This window comes from Orcinus orca, chromosome 11, assembly GCF_937001465.1.
Source record: "Orcinus orca chromosome 11, mOrcOrc1.1, whole genome shotgun sequence".
Taxonomy (NCBI): Eukaryota; Metazoa; Chordata; class Mammalia; order Artiodactyla; family Delphinidae; genus Orcinus; species Orcinus orca.
Window position 1 is genome coordinate 88834079 of NC_064569.1, and position 27242 is coordinate 88861320.

General features: G+C 45.9%; 1 protein-coding gene across 2 annotated transcripts in view; it reads right to left on the reverse strand.

The window, feature by feature from the left end:
* The window catches only part of SYN3 (synapsin III), a 461812-nt gene that overhangs the window by 379531 nt on the left and 55039 nt on the right, over window positions 1–27242 (reverse strand). For both annotated transcript variants that reach the window (XM_049694415.1, XM_004269401.3), the window contains exon 3: window positions 15706–15763. In XM_049694415.1, coding sequence (XP_049550372.1) covers window positions 15706–15763 — 58 coding nt within the window. The remainder of the gene's footprint in view (window positions 1–15705; window positions 15764–27242) is intronic.

Genomic DNA, 27242 nt, shown 5'->3' on the forward strand with positions numbered 1-27242 from the left:
TAAGCTCTCTCCCCTCTTCTTTTTCTCCTCTCCACCTCTCCCTCCTCCTCTTCTTCTTTTCCCTCTTCCTCCTCCTCCTCCTCCTTCTTTCTCTCCCCTCCCCCTTCTTCCGAAGATGATCAACAGTTTGCAATCCTAGGTACCCCTGTGGAACAGCAGGGCTCTAAGGACATGACTGGAAAACAACTGCTCTAGTGGACAACTCCAGAAATTGCCAGAATAGAATTCAGCATTCTGTTGTCAGTGGGTCTTGGTTTCATCCCCATCATATATTTACCAACTCAGCTCATATGGCGGGATCCAACCACCTTATCCATAATTTACCATCCTTTTTAAGTAAGCTCATATCAAACCCACAGAATGTGAGAACTGGAAGCTCCTTTGGGGTCACCCAGTGAGTTTCATCTTGCTGCCTGCTGTGTGGAGAATAATGAGGCTGGTCAGCAGTGGTGTCTGTCGTGGCTGGAGGGGAGGACTAGCAGGTGGAAAACACTCCGTGCATCTGCCAGTTCCTCCTTAACAAATGAGCCAACCCAGATCCAAGGTCCTCGCTGATTTAACTAAAATGAACCAAATTCCTACAATGTGCTGAACACAGTAGTATTGCTATTACTATCTGCATTTTGCAAATAAAGAAACTGAAGCTGAGAACATTGTGTCACATGCCCAAAGTCCCATAGATAATAAGAGGTGGTGCCAGGATTTTATCCCTTGCTCTTCTGATCCAAGGCACAGCTCTGTCCATCACATCAAACTGCCCTGAAATATCTTTCTTCCAAAGCAACAAAAGATTTTCCTCCACACAAGTAAAACACTATAGAGTGGTAATAAGAACTAGTGAAACGAGCTTGTTTACTTTCAGATTCTTAATGCCATTTCCCAATAAATACATGCAAAGAGCAATTAAAGTGAGGATTAGAAGAAACCAGAAGCCACACAGAAGGGTGGTAGGGGTAGCAGATGCGGATCCCAGAATGAGGGGTGAGTTAGCAGTGGGAGTCAGGAGAATGTGTTTTATAGAGTATGGGCTGCTTGGGAGCCAAGAGTTCAAATCCTGGCTCTGCCCATTTTAAGCTGCCTTGCTGGATTTCTCTGAACCTTAATTTCTTCTGTAACAGTAACAGACAACTCCAAAGGTCACTGTGAGGTTAAAGTAAGGTTATATATACTAAAATCTTGGTAGAGCGTCAGGTGTGTGTATGTAAGTGTGTGTAGCAAGTGCTTAATATTTGGGAGTTATTTATTATTATTATCACTATTATTAGTATTATGAAATACTAAATTTTGTGAAGGTATTTAAGGGAAAGAAGCATGGCTCTAGATTGATTAGAGGACCCCTCCTAAAAAAAAAAGAGTGGGGAGAGAGTTAGGTTTTAGAGATGGGTAACTGGACAAACAGGTATATGGATGGATGGAAGAGTGGACAGATAGATAGATATTCATAGAAACATTTTTAGAAACAAAGATGCAGAAGGGGGAAAGCCAATAAAAATAAGAGACCATCTGAATTAAGTGTTAGCTCCTCCAAAGACCCTTGGAGGCACCACTGAGCAGAGAGAGGAAGAGAGGTGGTGAGAACGCCATGCTGGTGCCTGGTTAGGGAGGGCTCTGGTGCTGCCTAGAGACTTTGGCCTTCATCCCATAGACATCGAGGAGCCGGGGCCATGAAGAGCAAAGGGAGTCAGAGAGAGAACAACGCAGTTGTATAAGAATAAGCCAAGTGAGACGAATGATCAAAACCTCGTTCTGTCCAATGAATGCGGAGTTGGGGGCTCCTGGCACTTGGCTGGCCCAGCCACAGGAGGTTCAGCCCCTCGTTTCCCCTGCTTTTCCTGGCAGCCAGAGGGGAGGGCTGCTTGTCTCCTCCCTGTCTGGACAGAATGTAGGCCCTGAGGTGGGGTGGGTGGAGAGGTCATCTGGTCTGGTTCCATCTCAAACTGGGTGAGAACCCACCCAGAAGCTCATGAAGGAAACCTGAGGGAGCAAAGTAAGTTCCAGAAACACAGGTAAAGGGAGGTCAGAAAATCCAGATGGGCTGCCTGTGGTCTCTGAGAAAATCAATCTGAAAAAGTGCTGTAGGCTGAAGGAAGCAAGCCTTTTTTCTAGGTCTGGCTGGGCACCAGGTGAGTCAAGGGAACTGGACTTTGGAAACAGGCAGACACAGGTTCCAATCACAATTCTGTCTCTAACCCCACAAATACCTACTTTACCCCTCCCAGCCTCAATTTCGTCATCTGAACAATAATAGGACTAAATATAGCAATGTGTGAGAAACATTAGAGCCATGAAGGGCACATAACTGCCCTTCAATAATAATTTTTCTTCTTCGCTTTAACACACACGCAGAACCCCCAAAATGCAACTCGATGTCCCTTAATGGGACTCAGTTCCACTTCCAATTTGGCACTGCCCTCTTATCATTGCCAAGTTCTTGCCCTGAGAATTCCCAAAGCCTGACTTGGCAAGAAGGAGACAAGTTTGCCTCTACTGTAACCAGCACCGTGACCTTGGGCAAGGAACACCAGGTGATTAGCCACGGTTCTAGAGAAGATCGAGACAGGCAATAAGATGCAGGGTCAGTTTTATGGGCGCCAGGGCTTCTGGAGCACCTACATCTCAGCTCTTCCACCGACCACTGGGTGGCCTTGGGCAGGACACTTAACCTCTCGAGCCTCAGTTTCATCAGTATTTCCTTGGTGGGGTCATGGTGAGGATTAAATGTATACAGGAAACTCAGACAGTGGCTGACATGCTGTGTAAACCTAATGTCAAGCATTGCTTTACCTGTATCGTTGCTGTCAGATTAGTGCTTTACCTGTGTCATTTACCACATAAAAGAATATTTGGGTGACTGTTTCCTGGGAAGTTCTTATAGTAGATCCGATATTTTCTCTGTAGCTTTTTCATTTTCCCCTACTTCAGAAAAGTTACACAAATATTTATTGAGCACAGATTATGTATCTGGGTACTCGAAGCACCTACTAAGTACCTAAATTAAGTGCCCAGTAGTATCATGCTACCATAACACTGTGTATCTTTTATTCATGGCTCCTAATCAGTTTGTAATTATGGTGTGTGCGTGTGCGTGTGTGTGTGTGTGTGTGAGTGAGAGAGAGAGAAATCAATTATGTGATTAATATCTGTCCCTCTCATTAGATTTTAAGCTCTATCAGGTAGAGACTACATCTGTTTTTAATTGCCATTTCAGCCCTAGCACTTACCACATAGTAGGCACTCAGTAAATACTTGTAGGTTGAACAAAGATACCCTCCATGTTCTCTATAAGCCCAGAGTCCAGAGGGAGTGGTAGGCAGGTGAAAGAGTAATTTCAAAGCAATCTGGTAAGTGTGATGGTAGAAATATGCATGAGGTATGTGAGAGCACGGTTTAGAGGCACCTTGTCCTGCTTAGATACAAGCAGCTCAGGGGAAGCAGAATAGAAATAATGCCTGAGCTAAACCTTGAGGTAAGGTAGGCAGGAGCTAACTCGCAGAGGACCATGTAGGCCAACCTTGGGTCCCACGGAGCAAGTCTAATGCACAAGCCAGCGCTTACACAGAAGAGGAAATTCATCACGTCCTTTTCAGGTTTTACTTCTCCAGGATACACCTTCCCAGGTAAAACAGCATCTGGAGTCAAACTGTGAATTCCAGCTCTGCCACTTATAAGCTGTGTGGCCTTGAGTAAGCCACACAACCTCTCTTAGCCTTAGTTTCCTCATCTGGAGAATGGGGGAACTTGCAGCATCTACTCTTCATAGGGTAGTTACAAGGATAAATAAACTAATCTGCAGGAAGTGCTCAGCGTGTGCCTGGCATTTAGTAAGCACATGATTAGACACTGGTTATTTTCACTAATCCCCTCCGAGCCCAGGCTGCACAGCTGTCACATACATGACAACACCATCTGTGGAAATTACCTTATGTCACCCTCTAAACTCCCTAAGAGAAGTGGTCCAAGGCAGGTTCAGCTTAGGCTGAATTTTACTCTAAAGGAAGCAGTGCCTTAGGAAAGCTTCTATGTGATGTTAAAGATACACATTGTAGAACATATAAACTCATTCTAAGATACCAGCCTCTCCTTTCTTTCCCAGGGTCTAGAAAAGGCAGCCAGACTGGAGATGATCCAAAAGAAGCCATTTCAAAGCATACATCCTGTTTATGTGTCGGCCACACTCCCCACCTCTAGAGATTCTGGTCAGGGTGGGCTGGGAGATTCCTTAGACAATCTAATAGATTAGTTTCCAGTTTAGCATAACAGCTAGACAGATTTTTGCAGTGAAGTCATCCAAGTCAATTAAAAGGCATTTTTCCCTGCTGTGAGTTCAGAAGTCCCTTTGGTTTGTTCCAGCTTTCTGGGATGTTTCATAATACGTTCCACCCTGGGTTAATTAATAACTCTTGATTCCTACTGAAATGCAAAGACCGAAATCCTGTGTGCAAGCACATCCGGGCAGGGGCTGCTAACAGGGCTGGGGTGAGCCCAGCGGGGGCTCCTCTCATCAGGGCATGAGCCAGACCCCAAATAGTGGAGATGACAGCAGAGCTGGCAACAAATGTAAAAGAGCGCCTGAGCAAAAGCTGAAGGTCAAAGCTGAAGGTCAAAGCTGGAAAAGTGGTGTGTGGAGGGGCAGAAGGAGGTGGAGGAGGGAGAGCATAAGCCCTTGAAGGAATCACAAGGCCAGAGATTAGGTTGGTTGGGAGTAAGTCGGAATGTGGGTGTGAAGTGGGTCAGAGCAAGTGGCCGGGACTAAGCTGGTGAATAAGATGCAGTTGACCGTGGTTTGCTTTCATGCAATGCCAGCTTAAACACATCCTGTGGGTTTGGTTCCATCCTCTCTGTTATAAGGAAAACAGGTCATCCCTTCTATTCTCAAATACAAGTTACAGGTATGAGAATGAAGCTTAAAGGGCTAAAGAACACATGCATTTTATGAAGTTCTTTCCATGAGCCTCCTCCCCAAGCATAATATTCCAGGATATGATGTTTTTTCACCCAAAATCCAGAGCTGAGTTTCCCTGCCTCCAGTCTCATGCCACCAATCCTACCAAGTCCATCTTCTAAATCCACTATCAGCATGTGCATCCTAAAATGAAAACATGATCACGTTTTCATGTCATGTTGCCATGACCTAAAAAGTTCAATAAATATGTCCCCACTCCCTCTGGGACACGATTTCTAGCCGCATGCTTTGCCATACATAGCCCACCCCAAATAGAGACTGTTCTCTATCTTCTTTTCCAGGTTCATCTCCTACCACCCTTTTGCATACTCTGGTCATTTCCCCTACATGTGACAAGTTGAGATTTAAAACACGCTCTTTAGTGGGAAGGCCTGATGTGCACAACTGCACCCTTCCTGGCCTGAGCTAATTCTCATCCCCAAGCCTCTGTGAAGTCTTTCCAAAGAGTGTCCCAAGGCAAGGTTGACAATCCCTCCCTCTTCTGTGCTCCACTATGCTCTACACGGAACTCTGTGACAGCCCTCACCACAATGTACAATAGTCAATGCCCCCAATGTCTATTTTCCACCAGAAGGAGAACCCTTTGAGAGTGGAGGGCTCTGTCATTAAGATCATACAAAGCAGGTTCTCAGTGTTTCTTGAATGAAGGAGCAGTTAAGACAAGTTTTGTTTACTTTTTTATTACACATCCCTCAAGAAATTAAAGGGCTTATTGAGTTCTCCTTCAGAACCCTTACTTTCCATTGGAGTCTCATCTATCTATGATACTAACAGGAGGCAGGGCAGATGTTGATGGAGTAGGGTGGCAGTTAGGAAGGGTAAATTACCAAACTTGGCAGGTAGAGGCTAAAGAGCTACGAGCAGCACTTCCCAGGGCAAGAAGATGGACTCACTCTCATGCCCATTGCTCCTTTCTGCTCATTGCTGGTTAAGGTACAGCTATACCAGGAAGGTGGGTCATGAAGGATCATCCAACTGGCAAAGCAGTCCCTGTTACACTTAGAATCAGCAGGGTTCATCCAATCATGGCCTCAATATCCACCCCCCACCCCACACCACTGCACTGTTTGGAGCCCACCATTGGCTATCAGTGGGGGTGGGCTCCCCCCCACCCCCACTCTCAAAGAAGAAAGCCTCTTGCGGTAAATGTGGAAAGTATGAACTTCATGACTAGAGAATTAGATTAGTTCAGCTGGTATTAAAACCAACAGAAGGGGGCTTCCCTGGTGGTGCAGTGGTTGGAAGTCCGCCTGCCGATGCAGGGGACATGGGTTCGTGCCCTGGTCCGGGAGGATCCCACATGCCGTGGAGTGGCTGGGCCCGTGAGCCATGGCCGCTGAGCCTGTGCGTCCGGAGCCTGTGCTCCGCAACGGGAGAGGCTACAACAGTGAGAGGCCCATGTACCGCAAAAAAAAAAAGAAAACATCAGAAGGGACAAATAGTTTCTTCAAAGGGGAAGACAAAAGGTAGCATTGGCAAGTGGAGAAATGTAGTAGGAAAAACAGTGACATGGGAGATGGAAACCTGGGTTCCCCACGCTTTGCACTCCAACAATAATGTGATGTGTGTGCTAGGAATAGTCACTTCGCCTCTCTGAACCTCTGGATTAGATGATCTCCAAAGTCCCTTTCTGGCTCCACCCTTCTATGACTGTACCACATCACCCAATCACTCAGACATTCACTCAACATTCACTGAACACCTTGACCAGGACCTGTGCTACCTGCTATGAAGGAAAAGCTAGAAGTTTACACCAGGTGCCAACTGAGTGCCATGTCTCAATGGGAAATAATATTGGTTTTTATATATATATATATATATATATATATATATATCAATAATAAAAACACACATACAAACATGAACTGTTTATATGTCTCATCCCCCAACTATGCAGTAAAGTTCTTTACAGAATAGACTATATTCTTTCCATTTCTGAATAATCCCACAGACTGACACCTAGAAACTACTCAGGCAACATGTGATCAATGATGTGAAGGTGACTGTAAAAATAGCTACTAACACTTATGCGGCACTTTCTGGGTACCAGGATCTGCTCTGCGTTCTTCACGTGTGACAACTTATTTCATTCTCACAACAACTCTACAGGTACATATTATTGTTGTTGTTACTGTTATTATTATTTTCATGTTACATATGAGGAAAATGAGGCGCAGAGAAATCAAATTACTTGCTTAGGGTCACTCAGGAGGTAGCAGAGCTGAGATTCAAACCCAGGTGATCTGGCTCCAGAGTCTGAGCTATTAACACTATTCATGTAATCTAAAAATATATAGCTACATTTACAGACAAACAGTGAACGTTAACTCTTGGGGGAAAACAAAGAACAAACAGACTTGTTAACAGGGGAACTATGCAGCGATAAGCCAGAAACATCAAATGATGAGTCAGAGTCATTAGGATTAGTCAGGAAAGGAGGAGTCTTTTGCTGGAAGAACATCTCATAAGAACTTGTAATTTATCCAGTAGATCAAAAGAGTAGGGTGAGATAGGAAGGGATGGTAGAATGATGTGCTCAAAGAACCTAAGCAAAGAGAAGAAAGGCAAAGAAGTTGAAGAAGGCAAATTCAAGATCGAACATACATACACTGATAGATCTACTTTGGTTAAGAACTAGGACCCTGGAATTGGCTGAACCTGGGTTCAAATCCCCGGTTCCCCACATTCTTATTAGCTGTGTGACCCTGCCTGGGCAATTTATTTAAGCTCTCTGAGCCTTAGTTTCCTAAGCAACAGGAATGTTGTACAGGTTAAATGAATTAATGCAGGAGAAGGATGTAACATGGGCCCTAGCATACAGTCCATGCTCAATAAGTTTGCTACCATCACCATGATTACTGTTTCTCCATTTCCCTATTGCCTTCCTAAGTCAGTGAGCCTAAAGGTAGGCCAAGGATGGTGATAAACCCACATCAATCAATGCCATAGTTAAGGAGAGAAACACTTGCTCCTCTAATGAGTTACGTTTCATCTAATAGTCCTAGTGTCCCACCTGTTTTTTTTTTTAATTCCTCCAGCTGGTTCTTACATTTGAAAAGAAAAAAACCCTCTGTGGAGACCTGCACGCTTTTAAAAATAATACAAAACAGAATGTCTGAGGTCAGGGTAAGCCAAGCCAAACAAATAAATCTTGCAGGATTGTGTTAACAAAACAGGCTTAGTAGATCAGAGCAGGTAGAGCTCTGCTGGACTCAGCCCTGCAGAGAAACACCAAGCTCTGGTGAATTTCAAACACAAGGAGGTCAAATAAGAAGATCAAATTATGGAGCACTTCAGAGTTCAGCATCAATGCTTGGGCTGTAACCAGGAGAGCATTCTGTGCAGGATGGTCTCCAGAACCCATGAGTCGTGTAAAGTCCTAGAAATCCAGACCCAAAGGATCTTATAGATCATCCGCACAACCTCTATGGAGGGTCATTTGTCACTATCTATCAGAATTGTAAATGTCTTGAGAGGCAGACTCTGAAATGAACATTAGCCTTCGAGAGGTTCATTAGGGAGCGCTGGGAATCACCACCACTGGAAGGGAAGAAAAGGGAAGGAAGCACAACTGGGTAGAGGGAGAAGTTGGGCTACACTGCCGTCTCAGCAGAGGTCTCTGCCAACTCCGCAGGAGCTCTGAAGCTGGGATGGCCCTTCAGAGTTGTCTCAAATTGGGGTAAAGGAGCTAGGTCTTTATTCCCTGTGCCAGCCAAAGTCCCAAGAGATGTGCCCTTGGGGAAGGCAGATCTTTTCACCTGAGTGAGGCATTTCAGAATGAGGGCTGACAGCTGAGGGCTGTCTTCCGGTATCAATTCCAGCAGCTGGGGGAAAGTACTTCATTCCTCAAGGTGCATTATAGCATGCACTACCTGCAATGCTTTTTTTTTTTTTTGCGGTATGTGGGCCTCTCACTGTTGTGGCCTCTCCCGCTGCAGAGCACAGGCTCTGGACGCGCAGGCTCAGCGGGCATGGCTCACGGGCCCAGCCGTGCCGCGGCATGTGGGATCCTCCCGGACCGGGGCATGAACCCGTGTCCCTGCATCGGCAGGTGGACTCTCAACCACTGCGCCACCAGGGAAGCCCTGCAATACTTTTTATAACCAGTTTTTCTATTCTAGATAGGAGTCCTACGGCTATACTAACTGATGCTTCAAATTAAATAAGTTTAGCATTGTTTATAATAGTAAAATTATGGAAAATAAATTGTGGTATATCCATATGACAGCACCCTTGGCAATCATTAACAAGAGTGAGACAGCTCTGCACATACTTTCATGGAATAAACTCTAAGATATACTAGATAGAAGGGTGTGTGTGGATGGACTGTGTCGCTCACTGTCTATTACCGTCAGCCCCACACCCATCCTATCCTCTCCTGCACTACGGGGGCTGAAGGCCTAACTCTACACTTCCCAGGTTCTTTTGACACACAATTCCAGCTTATTTCTACCAATGGGAGGCATTCAGGTAAGAGTTGACATTAGGAAGATGGTGGTAACTATTGCACTTCTTATGGTAGCAACAGAAGCTTCACAACAGCAACAGCAGTTAAAGCAGGTTGGTGACAATTCCTGCAGCATCAGTGGGAGTGCAGGCTCATGTTCTCCACTGGCAATAGTGGCAGTTCCAGCAGTGGTAGTGACAACAGTGAATGTAGGGGACTGCTGGGCTCTGGGCAATATGATTTCCCCCTTTGACCCATTTGGAATCAATCTTCCTTATTCAATACTCCTCTGAAATACAATGCTTTATGTTTTTCTGATCAATTACCATCTATGAAAAGCAAAGGAAAATAAACATGTATGTGTATTTGATTACTGCATTTAAAATTTCTCTGGAAAGTTGCCCAAGGAACAAGTGATAATGGTTAAATGAACTGGCTAATAAATAGTTAAATGATTAGTCAAAGAGAAACATTGGTGGGGGCAGGGTTGAAGGTAGACTTTTCACCAGATGCCATTTTTTACCTTTTTAATGTTTGACTATTTGAATATATTACTTTTATGCAAAAAAATAAATAAAAGAAAAAAATAATAAAAGTTATATCTGATTAGGTACATACATTTCCTGTGAAATATTTCCCAAATTAACCACCCAGTTTCTGCCAGAGCATTTCAAACACAGGGACTCCCTACCTACCAGAGGGATGTCGTCTATTCATCATTACTCAGCACTGCTGAACAGTTTCTGTTTATACCAAGTTGAAATCCATCTTCTTGTATGATGTACCATTAGCCGGAACTCTAATCCCAGTGAAGTAATATAGGCTGGTGGTTCAGCACACATGCAGATGAAACCTGGGTTCAAATTCCTCCCCCATCACTCATTTCAAGCAGGATGTTTAACCTTTCTGAGCCTTAGTTTCTTCATCTGCCAAATGGGGAGAGTCATAGTACCTATCTCAAAGAGTTGTGGAAAGGTTGGAATAAGATTATGCATATAAAGTGATTTAACCAGTACATTTGGTTATTGTTCTTGGTATCTGCAACACCAGCAGAAAAATTCAGTGGATAAGAGGAGGACTCTGAATTCAGACTGCTGGGGTTCAAAAACAAGCTCCTGCCAATTATAAATCAGGCAACCTTTGGAAAACCACTTATTCCCTCTGAGCCTCAGTTTCTGTTAAGATGGAGGCAATTATAGTGCCCATACCAAGAGCAAAAAGCATTTATCCTTATCTTGTAAGTACTCAACATATGGTAGCTCTAACTCTTTTCAACCACTCATTCAGGTGGTGGATAATTGCACAGAGTACAGTGGGTCCTACCAAAGGCCTCTCTTCTCTGGACTAAGCATCTCCAGTTCCTTACACTGATCTCCTTTGCTTCTCTCACTCCAGCCACTCCCTTAAGAAGGCATTCCAGGCTGCTACTATTCCCTCCTGGTGTGACGGTACAACTGGATCTCTCACTGGAGTCTGGGTAGAATATTGTGTGAGAGAGTTTGTGTGCTGTGTGTGTATGTGTGTGTGCCATCACCTTCCTGGATTCTAAATGCTGTACTTTGATAACGCAGCCTGAAGTGGCATCAGGTTTTGCAGGAGTAACAACCGTAACTATAGTTACTGAGCTCTTAATATATGTGCCAGAAACTATACCCAGCATATGACTTACACTGACTTACTCACTCCACACATTAACTTTAGGGGGTAGAAATTATTATCCTCATTTTTCAGATGAAGAAGCTGATGCTTAGAGATGTTATAAGTGAAAGGTCAACCCAGCTAAAATATGGAGCTGAGATTCCATCCCCAGTATATCTTACGCTGGAGTCACAGTCTTAATTTCCACATAATATTTCTTCTCACGAATATTAAGAATTTGTTCAACTCAAATTTTAGGTCTTTTTTTCCTCATGAGATTTTAATATGCTAAATCTCCCCAGTCCTTCTCCTCTTCAGCTGAGCTTTTGAATAGGACCTTATATTGTATCCTTATTCAGTTTGATCGTATCAAATTTAATCCAGCATACTCTCTCTCCCATTAACTTCAGGTCATTGGTAAATGTAATTCAATAAATCACAGTTAAGAAGGAGCTGTAGAACAGAGCCAAGGGCAGAACTCTTTGGTAAAGCATTAGATGTATTTCTTTCAAGGTGAATTACTATCAAGTAGTCATTTCCTAATGGGGGTAATGTCCAACCTGTTACCAATCCACAAAACCAAATAAACTAACATCCAACCTCCACTTCTCTATCTCACTGACAATTATGTCTTGAAATATAACATGGCCTTTAATACAATATCTACAGTTAGGGTCCATGCTAAGAAAGGTTGCCCCAGAAAGAATTGTGGATGGTAGGCTGAAGTAGGTATGAAAAATATATACATCACGGTCCTGAGTGTTTAACTTAAGGGAGAAATTCCACCTTTGTTCCCAGCAGACAATTAAGTTGAGTAAATATATAAAGGGCAGAAGACAAACAGGATTTCAACCAACAGCCTTCCCTGGGATCCATATGCATCCACCTAAACCCATCTCAACTCCAATATCACACAAGGACAGGACTCCAAAGGAGCCACCGGCATTCCTATGTAAATCTGTGGCTTGTCCGGCTTCAGAAGAGAAGGATCTTCACCTTCTCCAGCCTCTCTTTCCATCTGCTGGAGCAAGGCACTGCCATTCCTTATGCTTTGGTACCTCCATTAACACTGAGGAAAGACTGACTATTATAATTTCAGCATTTATTAGAGAAGAATGAAGCCCAAGGCTCTACCTCACCAAGCCCTAGTCTGCTAGTCTCAGAACTGTGAGTCTACTTGATATTAATCCATTCATCAACCTCACTGCTGAGTCCCACAGAGGGGTGACTTGCACCTGTGGAGAAAGAGACCCTTTGCCTCAAGTATAAACAGAGGAGAGCTTGACATGCCAACCACCCTGGCCGGAACCTCTCAGGCCCTGCTAGGACACTGCTGTGAGGCCCTGCAGAGCCAGCAGGGCATTCTGGGTAATAGGATGCAACATGAGGCAGCTTCCCCGACTGGCCTCCCCAGGGTTTCTTGATTCCTGGCTCTGCAAAAGCTGAGGCAGACAGTTTTTGAACTGGGGAGAAGAGGGTGGAGAGAAGTGCCGGAGGCTTCCTCTAGGCTGACCACAACTAACTCATTTGCTCTGTTCAGCAAAACCCAGACAGTGCAATTATCTGGTTAATTTGGTCCTTAGTTGGGAGACAGAATTCCAAAGTGTGAGGCCAGCTCAGACTAAAAAGTGGCTTCCATCCTAAGAATTTTCCTAAGTGCTATGCTTATGTGACCCACCCATCAATCCAGATGGGAAAAGACAAACAATTCAGACTCTAAGATGAGTTAAGGGAGGCCTATATTTCAGGGAAAAATGCCCAAATGACCTGCTAATTGGTCTCTTGGCTAATTTTGCCTTCTGGCTGCCATGGAGGGAGATGACTAGAGATCAAGATGACTGTAAATTAGCCAACTTTTTCCAGCATGATTGTAGCCCTCATAGACTGGCTGAGTGTCACCAGTGTCCTGGGTGAGTTATTCTTAGGGCAATTCTCTCTGATGCTCCTGCTTATAGATTTTACACCCGTAAGTTGGGCCAGAAGAATGGACTTGAGGATATGGGGAGGGGGAAGGGTAAGCTGTGACAAAGTGAGAGAGTGGCATGGACATATATACACTACCAAACATAAAATAGATAGCTAGTGGGAAGCAGCCGCATAGCACAGGGAGATCAGCTGGGTGCTCTGTGACCACCTAGAGGGGTGGGATAGGGAGGGTGGGAGGGAGGGAGACGCAAGAGGGAAGAGATATGGGAACATATGTATATACATAACTGATTCACTTTGTTATAAAGCAGAAACTAACACACCATTGTAAAGCAATTATACTCCAATAAAGATGTTAAAAAAAAATGCCCCTGGGGGTTTCACAAATGGGATGAGACAGCTAGCAACTGAGCATTTACCAGATGGTGTATGGAAAACTCAGATTTTTGAGGGAAGATTAAGGAAGAGCAATTTATCTCCATTGGAAACTGACAAGCAGCCTGGAATCTGTGGAATCCATCAGTTAGTCATTCTGCAAATATTTGCTTCCGCTCTAGTATAAGCCAGGCCCTGTGTTATTTAACAGACTGAGATCCAAATGTCCCTACCCTCATGCAAATAATACCACATCTAAATATGTGGTTAAAAACTCAGATAAGGGCTAGGAAGGAAAAGTTGAGGTGCTATGAAAGGGAATAAGCAGCTTACCTGATTTAGATTGGGGTGGAACGGCTCAAATAAAGAATCTTTGAGAAAGGAATTTTAAAGCTAACACTTTAAGATTCTAATTTGTTTTTTTAGAAAGATCACTCTAGTTTTAGTACAAAAAATAAATTGCAAGTGGATGAAAAGATGAAGTTAGGAGGCTGTTGATTAGGAAGATTGGATGAGAGCCAATGATGGTTCAGCCAAGGACCTAGGCAATGGGAACGGAGAACAGTGGGTGGACTAGAGAGACGCGGGACATGGAGTCCACAGCACCTGGTGAATGGGTATAGTGGTGGAGGGAGAGGGAGGTACCCAGGAGACCATGCAGGTTTCTGGCTAAGGTGCAAGGTAGATGGTAGCACTCTGCACCGAGAGAGAGAATTTAGGAGGATGAGTAGGCTGGAGCCAGGGAACGACAATGTGTTCACACATCACTCCATACCCTGTACTTCCAGGCTCCTTACCTTTGCTCATGCTGATTCAGTCTCATGCACTCTTCCTGTTGAAATCGCCACTTGTTGAAATACTATCCATCCTTTAAGATCCATTTCAAATACCACCCCCTCCTTGAAGTCACTTCTGACTCCCTCAAATAGTTGTGGCCTCTGGTGCCCACAGCACTAAGTTTGGACCTCTCTTTCCTGGATTCTACCTGTGTTATGTTCTGTGAAGACTTATCTTGCCTCCCTTCCTAGACCACAAGCTCTTTGGGACAGAGCCTCTGCTTCTCTATACTTGTTCCCCACGTGTTAGCTAGCTAGCATAGCAGACGTTTGACAAATATTTGTCAAGTGAACAAAAATAACCTGCTCTTTGCCATGGAAGGAAAACCAGTAGACATTGGACTGACTTGAAAGCCACAGGATCAAATCGAAATTCAAGCTGTAGGTGTTTTAATACTAAGCCAACTCAAATTTGATGCTCAGAAAAGCTTTCTGTTCCTCCAACACAAAAAACTCAGAGAGTGCCATAAAAGTCACACCTCTCTATTTTTTTATCATGCTTTTCTGAGTTCCTCTTATAGCAGGAACCTTTTCTATCTTATTAATTGTTTGCCTTTGATGATGAGGATGATGATAAATGGGTAACATTTACTAAGTGTTGATATATGACAGGTGCTATTCTAAGTACTTTTCTTGGACTAACTCATTTGATCCTCTCAGCTACCCTGTGAAGTTGATGCTATGATTACCCCAATTTTATGGATGAAGCAACTGAACTTCAGAGAGCTCAAGTATTGTTGAACCAACATCACACAGTTGGGACTGGAACCTAGAGTCTAGCTCCAGAGCCCATGCCCTGATGTGCCCTTCTAAGGCCAAGCACGGTGCTTGGTATTGAGTTAGTCCCCAGCAAATGTTCACTGAATGAATGGAAGGAGCCCTGGATCTGGAGACCACAAGTTCTGGTCCTAATTCTATCTCTGACTTCCATTGCAGCCATGGGCAAATCTGTGCTTCTTTCCCTATAAAATGAGGGGTATGGATGTTGATACCAGTGGTAATAACAAGAGCCAGTATTCAAGATTCTAATCTCTTTTGAAGCTTTACATAATTTAATCCCAAGGAAAATGAGACGCAGAAAGACTGACTTGCCCAATATCTAGAAAGCAAGGGAGCCCGGATTCAACCCCATTGTGCTTCCTAGCCCAGGTGGTTCCAAGGAGACACCTTAGGGACCACGGTGGGGAAAGGAGGGAGGTGGAACAGGATGGAGCGGACAGACTTTTGGGCTCCCTATGACCGTTGCCATCAAAGAAGCTTTACGTGTCTCAATTTGGTAGAACGGGCTCCTACTTGCGATTTCCTTTGAATAAAAGTTCTGCTGTTAAAACAAAAAGGTTGAAAACCATTGGACTAAATAATTCTGGAATTTAAGAAGTCTCTCAAGTATAAGTCAGGATTTTTCTGGTAATCTTGACTCATTATAGTTATATAAGATGGGGAAGAAGGTTGCTCCTGGGAATGGCTCCAGCTATAGAAAAAGTCACGGCGATAGCACTAAAGCCTCAGCTCCAACCTACCTGTTCCACTCGGATCTCAATCTCTCCATTCACCTTCTTTCCATGGAAATACTTGGCCCTGTGAAGGAGAGGAAGAAATCTACTGAGTAAGGATGCAGGCTGCTTCACTCTTTCCTCCCTTTTCCCAAAGGTTTTACCCCCAGACGTGCATGTCCAGACACATTCCCCACCTTCCTGCTCTCTCCCACCTAGACAGGTGATTTTCTCATTCTTTATATATATATTGTGTGAGAGAGGGGAAAGAGTACAGGATGGGAGGACTGGACACTCAGGTTCCGGTTCTGCCAAGCTGCTTTACCTCCCCGTGTCTCCATTTTATCCTCTGTAAAAGGGAGATAGTTATATGTGCACGATATATTTCTAAACATTATTTTAAGGATAAAAAGAAATAAAGAATCCTACGTAAATAAATAATGCAGAATTCTTTTGAGTTATACCCTATGTGATCCATAAAGGACGTATTAAATTGCTCTATCCAACTACTCATTTCTTTATTTGTCCATCTAGAAAACAAGGGAGCCCGGATTCAAACCCATTGTGCTCCTACATTGTGCTTCCTAGCCCAAGTGGTTCCAAGGAGACTCCTCATCTGAAGCAGACCTCATCTGTCCCTTGGTCCATCCATCCATCCAACCACCCTTCCATCACCTTTCCTCTACACCCCTGCTTCTGTCTTCCCATTATCAATAAATGGCATCCCATCTATCCATCACTCAAGGCAAAAACCTAGACTTCATTCTTGTTTCCTCTTTCTCTCTCCCTATCCCCATGGATTCTACATTCTAATTATTTCTCAAATCCATCCACTCGCCCATTTTTCTCTGTAAGCACCCTAATCTTGACCTTAGTCATCTCTTTTCTCATATAAATCTCTTTTCATACTCTACTTTTCTTTCATAGCACTTATTATAATTGAAATTACTTGCAATTAGTAACTGGGTTTCATGCCTGTGTCCAACCAAACTATAACACAATTCCTCCAGGCCAGGAACAACCTACCTTACTCATCATTCTATTCCCAACACCCACCAGAATGCTTCACATACAGTAGGAGCTCAATTAATATTTGTTGAAAGAATAAATGATTGAAGAGATAGATGGGGGAAAAATTGTTGAATACTTACTCTGTGCCAAAAACTGTGCTATATTCCTAGTCTTTCTCATTTAACACAGCTACCACCATGAGGTGGGTATTATTATTTCCATTCTATAAATAAGGAAACTCAAACCCAGAGAGACGAAATACTTTGCCTAAGCAGCTTTAATCCTGGACTTCCATTGCCACATCAATGTTTTTATCTCAGCTCTGAAAAACAGCAGCAAATATTGGGGTGCTCCTGGGTTTAGATGCCCTCCCGCAAAGCAAAAGTAATACAAGTTTCCATCTGCTCTTTTTGGTTGTTGGTATGATGAAACTAATAGTTCTCAGCGATTTGCTATAATCTGAGCACCGTGTTAAGCATATCCATAGACTTTCTCTGGGGCACAGACAGCTCTTTGCTCCCAATCCCAATTCTCCTCTTTGCCTACAGTGAGAGTGTTTATAGACTGGCACCAAGAAATGTATATCCCAACTCTCCATTTAGCTAGGTATGACCACATGATTGAGTTCTAATCAGTAATGTTACATCCAAGAATCTTCTGCTTAGTTTCTTCTTCTATTCTTTTCCATCAGTGGAACATCGATGTTGCCACCTCTTTTTTCAACCTTCCAGATCGAACCTTTGCTACAAATTCTCTGACCAAGCTGCAGTCTCTCTGCTTCTGAAGTCTATCCACACTTATCAGATGCCAGTGGAGTTCATCTCGACTGCCTGAACCACTGACTGATGGCTGTAATATTAATGCCACTTTTTCTTATAATGTTGACTGGCTTAGATGTCAAGTAGGTAGAACTTTATGGGAACAGGAGTTGTTAGTGTGACTTGAAAGCAAGATTTGTTTTTTTCTCCCAGGATGGTCTTCAACAAAATGTGTGTGCAGCCAGCCTCATGCAAAGAGAACCTTTTCAGTGTAGTTTGTGAATTTTATGAATCCTTAAAGGTAGTGCTGGCAAACCCCAGACCCTGGGATAAGACCCCCCTCTAATATTTGTAGGGCCTGGGACAAAAGAACAAATGGAAGCCTATGTATCATATGCCTGATATTTAAAATTGATAAAGTTAGCAAACATTTAAATAAAACATGCCTATCTTCCTTCCTTGACCAACACAACTTCATAATGACCTGGAAGGGTCAGAATTTAAACTTCTCAGAATTCTTGGAGATCCACCCAGCACATGGTGGCATGGGGGCTGCCAGCTCTTGATTTCCATCGTCCTTCCTAATTCTCCTCCCACCCTCCTCTCCTGCATCACTGGAGCTTCTTGTGCATGCTTGTGGATGACCCAGCCCACATGGCCAAGCTTCATCTCCTCACCCACACCGGCATCAACAGTGCCTTGGCCATGTCTGGGGAGGATGGATCAGGGAATTGGCCTACACAGGCCCTGGAATTGGGTCTGGGTCCCTATGTGCAGGGATTTCCACAGGTCTGGGTACCCACTGCAAAATCAAAGGGTGCAGTTTGCAGGGTCCTCCTTTGCTGTCAGGAGTGTAGCTAGTAAGGGCCAGAGTATGACTTAGGGCAGGGGTCCCTGTCACTTGGGTTTACAAGAAGTACTGGATGACCCTGGGACCTCAGGATGGTAACTAATGAATGAACTCACTGGTATACTGGGAAAAGCATGGATCTGGAATCACAGAGGCTTGGGCAAAATCTTAGCTCTACAACTCACTGCATGTTCCAAGACAAGGAACTTAACCCCTCCAGGTCATAGTTTTGTCATCAGTTAAGTGCTGATAACATCTGCCAGCCAAGGTGTGGTGAGAAACTCACTTGCTCCTGTACGTGAAGAGCAGTAAGTAGAGTGTGTGGGCTCAGAGGCAGACCACCTGGATGCAATCCCAGCGCCACCACTCACTCACTGTGTAACCTTGGGTAACTCATTCAACCTCCGTGTGCCTCAGTTTCCACATATGGGAAGCAGAGATAATCACAGTAACTATCCCACAGGGGTGCTGTGAGGATTAAATGAGACATGACGTACAAAGCACTTAGAATGGTTCCTGGCACAGAGTAAGCTCCAAAGTATACAGCCCAGGGTCTGAAACAGAATCAACAATGACAGCAAAGAAACCACCGAGTGTGTATGCTGTGGCTACAGGGGGCGTATGTGGGGACCCACAAACAAACATAATCTTACCCTCATGGGGGTTACAGAACAGAATTACAGTTCATCTCACTTTGATCTGCCCCGTTAGCACAATAAGAGATTGGTGATGGTGCTGATGGTAAATAGGTGGCACTGGTACAGAAGGCCTACAAGTCCTTCACATCCCTCCTCCTATTGTATTGACCCCAGTGTCCACCCTGAGGAGCAGCAGGGCCAGGACCAGCCCCCACAGGTTCAAAGTCACATAGAGCCTCTAAGCAGCAATGGTGAGTTAGACCTTGTGCTTAAAGGTCTTCAGGATTCAGCTAGACCCTCTGGGACCTTCATGATCTGGACCCTGTTAACCTATGGTCCATTTCTTCTCTGGTTTTCTGCCCACCTACTGCACACACTCAACTTCCTGTGATTCCTATGCTTTTATGACTCTGAGCCTTTGTGTTTGCTGTTCTCTCCTTCTCTGCTTGGTTACCTCTTTCTCATGTTCAAGATCCCTGACTACCGTTTCCTTGAAATCACCCCCCCTAACGAGGCTAGGTTAAGTGTCCCTCCTCTGGGTTCCCACGGGGCGCTGTACTTAGCAACCATATAACACATATCACTGTGTGCTGGAATGACATGTCCCCTGCCCCCACACACCTAGTCTGTGAGCTCCTGGAAACCTGAAACCGTGTCTTAATGCTCACTGAATCTCCCAAAAGCAGCACAACGTGCCAGGGCACAGGCACATGTTTAAGGAATGTTTGCTGACTGGGTAAATGAATAATGTTTCCAGGGGTAGGCCATGGGGCATCCAGTGCTCCAGCTGCTCTACTGCCATCTACTGGTGCAATGCTGTAACACGCTTACAAATCCATACCCATTACCGTGTGGGGTCACCATTCAGTGTCCAACACACACAACCTAGCAGCCCTCGACGGGATTCTAACTCTGATTCTAACTCAGAACTCAGAGCACTACACCAATACCACCCAAGCATCTCTGGCCTCCACGGGCCTCACCTTCTGAGGAGAAACACTTGTTTTGCCCATCTCTGGAATGTTTACTACAGGGCCTGCCAGACGGACTCAGGCTGAAGCTGAGGGTCAGGCAGTCTATCCCCCTGCTTGGCCGAGAGTCGGAAGTCTGTCTCCTGACAGGCCACACAGACTGCTGCCTCCTTGCCTGGGGCTCATTCTGTCTGGCAGAGGAAAGGGTAGGGATGGTCTGGAATTCTAGATGCCCTGGGGGCTGGGGTTGCTGCCTGTGTAATTGCCTGGCTGTTTGACCTCAGGCAAAATGGATGACCCCACTGTGCCTGAGGTCTCAGTCTTCCTAATGCAGACCTCTTCCTAATGCCCTAATATGTTTATCCTCATAATGAGATCCCTGAATCCACAGGCCAATCAGTCAAGTCCTTGGCCTTGGGAAGGGGTTGGGGGAAGCTCTTGATTCTACAAAGCTTCCATCTCTGTGGGTGGTCTCAGATTTTACTGCCACATCAGAGGCACCAGGAAGGAGAGTATTATAAAACCAGTGCTGCCTTGGGTGGGAAATCCCTAGTTTGGGGAGGCGGGATTTGGTGAGTGAGCAAGATTTATGGGGAGGGATACCGAGTTCTTTCATGGCTGCAGGAGGGGCAGAAGAGGAGAATTAGCACAAACAGGATCCACCTGTGTCCAAGCAGCACCCTTCTAATAAATCCCATCTGGGATGTACAGTCAATGAGGCTAGGCCTTGGCAGTGCCCTTCCCGGGGAGGAGAGGGTCAGGAATGTTCTGTCTCAGAGTAGCTGGAGGAGAACGAAAGCAGGGATCTGGCCCTAGAAACAGATTTTCTTATTTCTGATGTAACATGCCCATTGCTCATTTGTGGCCTGGACAGAAGCTGGGGGAGATGGATGACAGACCACACAGGAGAACCCTGAAGGTGGACACACTCAGGGTTTTCTCAGTTAGCAGGATGAGGAGGGTCACATGACAGGTTGGATGGATGAAGGTGTGACAAAAGCAGGGCCTTTGAACACAGAGTTCCAACTCAGAGATCCAATTCTAGCTCCATTATCTACTCTTAAGAATAGCTAACCCTCCTGGTCCCCTCCCACTGCCAGAGGGGACCCTCCAATGATGGAGCAGCCTCATCGTACCTCTTTGCAACTGGGGGGGTTCCAGTGAGTTAGGACAGGGAGGGACCCTCTGAGAGTGACAAGGCCCCTTGCACCTGTACAGGGATCTGTGAAGGTGAGGAAGTGAGACATACTAGGGCCTGGAGCCACATGATATGATGAATGTCCCCTCGTAGGCTTCCGACAGCAATAGGGAAGGAGATTTGTGTGGGCAGCTCTGATCACAATTCATATCATTTATTCACTCCCTCATTTAACCACTACTTACTGAGCTTCGTAAGGACTGGGCACCCTACTAGGCATGAGGGGAAAGGCTGATACAGTCCCTGCTCTTGTGGAGCTAACATGCTCTTGGAAAACTCAGGAAATTAACCAGGTGAAAAGGAAATGATGAATACAATGAACAAGGTGGTACAGGGTAGGATGTGGGGAGCAGGGAGGTCTGACCTGGGATAGCGAGGGAAGGCTTTTTTGGAAGACATTTAACACACTTGTACTAACCATCTACTGTGTGCTTGAGCCTGCAGACTTTAAGGAAACAGGGATGAAGATAACATCCTCATCCCTGAGTTCTTGGCCTCAGGGGGTTTACTACCTAACAGGAAGGAGAGACCCATAAAGGACAATGACCACACAGGGCATTAGCCCACAGAAAGGGACCCAGCCCAGTCTGAGAGCCAGGGGCTACTTCCCTGGTGAAGTGGCCCAGTTCATCCATCCATCCATCCAATGTTTGGTACTTATCCTTTGCCAGGACGAAGGGCTGCAAAGATGAATCTGAGAAGGTCTGATGTGTGTGTATGTGTGTGAAAGGCACATACAAGGACAAATGAGTTGGGCAGGCACTGGTGGCGCTCAGGGGGCTGATGAAGTTTCCTGGGGCATGTCTCCCAATAAGCAGGAAAAATGAGTGACAGGCATGGAGCAGAAGACCTAGATTTGAATTTGCAGCTCTGGCACCTGCAAATTTTGAACAAGCCTCTGCTTCCTTATCTACAGGGTGGGGCTGGGAAGATCCACCCATAGGATCATGAGGATAAAATGAGGACGCAGATTTGAAGGCCTCTGGGAACCTGCCAAAAACGTGCCAGCAAGTGGGCTGCTCACTGGTGGGCTGCTGAGGTGGACTTCACCCTCCAGGTAAAGAGGTGGGCAGGCACTGCTAGCGTTAGCAGACGACAGACCCAGGTCCTCTCCAGCTCTGCTATTTGCTATTTATTTCCTAGTGGTGCCTCAAACATCAACCTTCCTGAGCCCCAGTCTCATTTGAAAAAGTAAGCACATCACTATGTACCACTATGTCTGCTATAAGGCCCCATGAATGATATCCCTGACACCTGGCAAGTGTTTACTGTTCATCTCTTTCTCTCCTGTCCTTCAACAAGTGGGCATGTACCTGAGGAAGTGACATAGCATTTAGGGGAAGGTGGCAGTATCTTCCTTGCTCTAAATGGAACTCCTGCTTCATGTCTAGCATGATGGAATCCTGCCTTGGCTGCCACCTGGGAGCTCCTCTTCCTCCCCAGCACCAGCCTTTAGGGTAAACAAAATCGTCAGCCACCCACTCACTCTGACAGCAGAGATCATGCTAGAATGTTATCTCCCAGTTCCTAGCCCTCTTCTCTCCAAAGACACAACATTGTGTCACCCTCATTCCCACAGAATTCTGAAAATCCACAGCCTTCACTCCACCAAGACAGTTCACATTTAGAAGGCTAAGCTGTTCGCTCAGCAAACGCTTAATGAGCATCTATTAAGAGCTCAATCTGGGGAAATGCCCATGAAAACAGTTACACACTGAAAGGTAATTCATACCAAGGTGCAAGTGACTTATATCTGATCATCCGTAAAAGGGGTTTAGATGGTATAAGGAGGATGAGAAGGGGACCATGAGAATATTAAGTGTTTGATTTAGAAAGGGGGTGTGAGGCCTGTCAAGGTGAGAAGTGCAGGGCACAGAAGGAGAAGGCTGTGAGAAGTCATTTTCCCTCCTCCTCCCTCCCTCCACTTATCCATCGACCCATCCACCCATCCATCCATCCCTCCATCCCGGGTCTACTATGTGCTTAGCACTGTGCTAGTCCCTAGGAATTATGCTGAACAAAACAGCCCCCTGCCATCCTAGCGCTCCTCGTCTAGCCAGGAGACAGGTCCAGATGAGGAATATTTACCCTGACTCCTGTCTTCATCAGAAGTTGCCAACTGGCAAACCTCATGGAGTCCACAGTCTTGTTTTGTTGGACTTAAATTACATAATTTTAATTTTAAAATAGAAAATTCATATGAAGAATTCAGATTTCTGGCTTCCCCTGAAAATCAAGAACTGGGCAACACCAGATCTGTATTCCCACATGGCAAAAAGTGGCTGAGTGGACGGCAGCTAGTACCTTCAGAAGGGCATCAGTTCCCACGCTCAACAATCCCCACTGCTCCCTGTTGTCTCTCTGCAGCCAGAGTCAAGTGGCAGATACATGTGTCATGGAGCTTGCGCTGTTGTTTTCCTTGTAGCAGGGAAATATTTCTCTGTGCCCATGCCTTTTCCTAACACCTGCCTCTTCTTCACTCACTGACCACCTTGTCTCCTGTGAGCAACTGCACAGAAAACCCCTAATTTAATGAATTCCATTACGAAAATGGCAGTTAGCTCCGTGCAAACCCTCAGGAAGCCCACACCCCCACCCCTTCTCCCAACTCAGAGTTGGAGGTCAGGAAAATGGACACAAAGCACCATCCCCTCTCTTGCCATTACAGCCTCCCTCCTGTCGAGGAAACAGGCTTCCACAGGACCCAGGAGGAAAGACATTCTGTAATGAGGCTGGCATGCACCCAGTGCCAAGCCTCCCGCAGGGCAAGGCTATAACCAGGCAGGTGAAGTCTGGAGGAACAGGAACAGCTACTGCTAGGAGAGCCCATGGCATCTGAGGGACTCCTTCGAAAGAGGAGGACCTAGGCGAGAAAACCACATTTTGGAGGGTGACAGAAGACTCAGAAGTTGAACAGTTGAACTCTTCAGAAAAAAGCAGGGCAAAGGCAGGAAAAGTGACTGAGACACAAAGCCAGAGTGGGGAAAATGAAAAGCTGCAGGTCTGAGACTCCTTTAAGGGCTTGCAGGCAGACTCGTTTAGAGTGTGAGCCTCTTCTGCATTGTTCCTCCCAAATCACCAGCCCAGTTGTACTGGAATACCTGCAAGTGACAGGGGGCTCACTCCCTCACTGGGAAGCCCACGTGGTCTTTGGATGACTTTACCATTCTGTACACTGAGCTGACATGTCTCCCTATTCGTCTGCTTCATTGGCCTCGGTTCTACAGTTGGGAGCCACATGAAACCAGCTCAGTGGTTTCTAAACTTGGCTCTTCATCATTTAAAAAAATAGTTTCCTGAGCTCTCCTCTGGATATTTTAACTCCATAGTTCTAGGGGTACATCTCAGTGTGGCCTGTCTTGCACCCATTCTGACTTCTAGTAACAGCACCTCCATCTGTACTTGCATACATGGAACCAAGCCTCTCTCTTGCACACAGTCTTGATGGGACTGTCCCCAAGTGTCCCCAGGACACATTGTGGAACCAGCCAGGTTTGTTCTTGCTCAGGAATTTGATTTTTGAGCAGAGAGGCACAAGGCTGGGAGGAAACAGGAGCTGACGTCTCCAGAGACTGTCCACAAGTCCCTGCCTCTTAGGTCCTGGCAGAGCCCTGGGTCCTGACCTCTCCTAAACTCAGGTCTTCATGGCTTTTCTTTTCATTCTGTGAGCCTCCCACATATTTTCAATAAACTCCCATTTTGCCTAAGTCAGCCGAAGTAATTTCTTTTTCTTGCAAACAATGAACTCTATCCAATACAGAAGGTGTAGGGTGGTGCCTGGTAGTCTGAATGTCATTCTGATGGAAACAGTGTTTTGGAGACAGTGATCTTAGTCTATTGTCATTGTTTGACTTATGAAGAAACCGAGGCCCAGAGAGGAAAGTGGCTCCACTGAGAGCTCACAGTATCAGCAGAGAAGGGAGAACTTAGGAAGAAACAGCACATATCAGATTCCTCCCCACATTCCCTTCTGCTCAAAGACACTTCCCCCAGATTTCCTAGCCACAGTCTCAGAGGGTGAAGACTCTACCAGGGCAGGAGACAACTCTTCACTGTTTTCCCCTCTCTCCCTCTCTCCCTGCAAGAGCAGGGTAGGAAGCAGCAGGGGCACCAGGCCTCTGGATTGGATGGCGGGGGGACCTCACGGAGAGAGGTCAGCACTTGAAAAATTCCTCAAGTCAAAGGGCTCGGGGCCTGGGTGCCACACAAGGCCCTCACTGTGTGTGTACATTGTCCTCCTGATAAAAGGGGCCGGGCCTGGGAAAACGGCACTGGTGTCCAGGCGACGGGGCAGGCTGCTGGGGAATGCCCAAGGCCCCTCCCCGCCCAGGCACCAGGGTGGAGGGAGGGGGAGTGGCAGAGGGTGCCCGGAGTGGAAGGACGAGTCCAGAAGTCCAGCACCACACCAGGTTGTGTGAGGTGGCCTCTGTGAGTCAGCAGGTGAAGGGAGTAGGAGGGTGGCAAGACCCCTCTCATCAAGACTTTCTTAGCTCCCTCTCCCTCCACCTCTGGATTACCCCACAGGGAACTGGCAGGGCCCCGTCCTTGTTCAAGGAGAGTCTTAGATGTGGGGGAAGTGGTAGAGGGAGGCATAAGGATTTTGTTTCCTAGAGCCAAGTGTCTTCAACAGAGAGGTGTGTATCCCCCATTGAGCTCCCCACCCCGAGCCAACTCCAGGAGGAGGGGACCAGCTCGGCCCCCATCTTCTCATCTTCAGAGTAGAAAGTATGCCAGCCTACCAGCATCCAGACAGCCCTCCTCCAGGGCTTCTAGGAGACAGCTCTCAGGCATATCCAGCTGAACTGAGAAACATGCCAAGTGGCTTCCTTCCCCCTGGCTCCCAGTGCTATTATATTCACTATCAATTAGTGATTGCAATTAATTGTTAATACCAGTTACCATTTCAGTGCCTGTATGGCAGCTAAGCCCAGTACTAGCCCCACCCATGCCATCATCTCTAACTCTATAGTGACCCCTCGTGAAAGATGTGCCACGATCCGATCCTGCCTTACAACTGAGGAATGTGAGGCTCAGAGGTCAGACTTGCCCAAGGTCACATAAGTGAGTGAGAGAACAGGGGCCCAGGCAGCCTGCCTTGAGACTGCCCACTTGGTTTTGCTCATGCCCTGCTAGTAACTTAGATTGTTCAGTCCTCATCACAGGCAGGGAAAGCTGCTTCCTGAGCATGGGGTCGACTGGGAGAGCCTGGTTTGGCTCCCCAACCAGAAAGCAAAAATATGCAAGGGCCAGCCTCTCACTGGGCGCATATTAGCAGGGCTGGGCACTGTCTCTCGTTGCCACCTCCATCAGTAGCGTGGCCAGATAAACTAGTGGACACTCAGTTAAATTTTTTTTAAATATATTTTTTAAAATATTTATTTATTTATTTGGCTGCCCTGGGTCTTAGTTGTGGCATGCGGGATCTACGTTGCCGCGTGCGAGATCTTCGTTGCGGCATGTAGGATCTTTTCCTTTTTTAGTTGTGGTATGTGGGATCTAGTTCCCTGACCAGGGATAGAACCCGGAACCCCTGCATTGGGAGCACGGAGTCTTAACCACTGGACCACCAGGGAAGTCCCAACACCCAGTTAAAGCTGAATCCCGGGTAGACAACAGACAATTTTGCAGTATAAGTAAGTCTATACCAAATATTGCATGGGATATACTTATACTGATTCATTGTTTATCTAAGTATTAATCGGGTATCCTGTATTTTTATTGGCTAAAACCAATAACTCTACCCAAAACCTCTGCTGGTGATGCCAGTTCTGAGTTAATGCTGCTCCCCCGCCCCCTCAGAAGGTGGCACAGTGGGAAGTGGAAAGTCCTGGTCACCCTGGGGCCAATTAGGTCACAGCAAGCCTTCTCGGGCTGCCAAGACACCCTGCAGTCCTCGCTCAACCTTCACTCAAGCAGCCTGAAGCAGCTCAACTCTAAGGTGGAGGCTGGAGCCTTTGAGTTATCAGCTGGGCAGGAAGGAGGAAGGAGCCTGGGGAATAGCATGGAAGTGCCTGGTACCCTTCCCGAATTCCAGGGCAGCTGAGTGCTTTCTGAGAAAGGCTCTCCCCCAGGGCATCCTCAATCCTGAACTTTCCCTTAATAATAATAACAGCCTTGGCAAAAGCATCCATTTGCTTG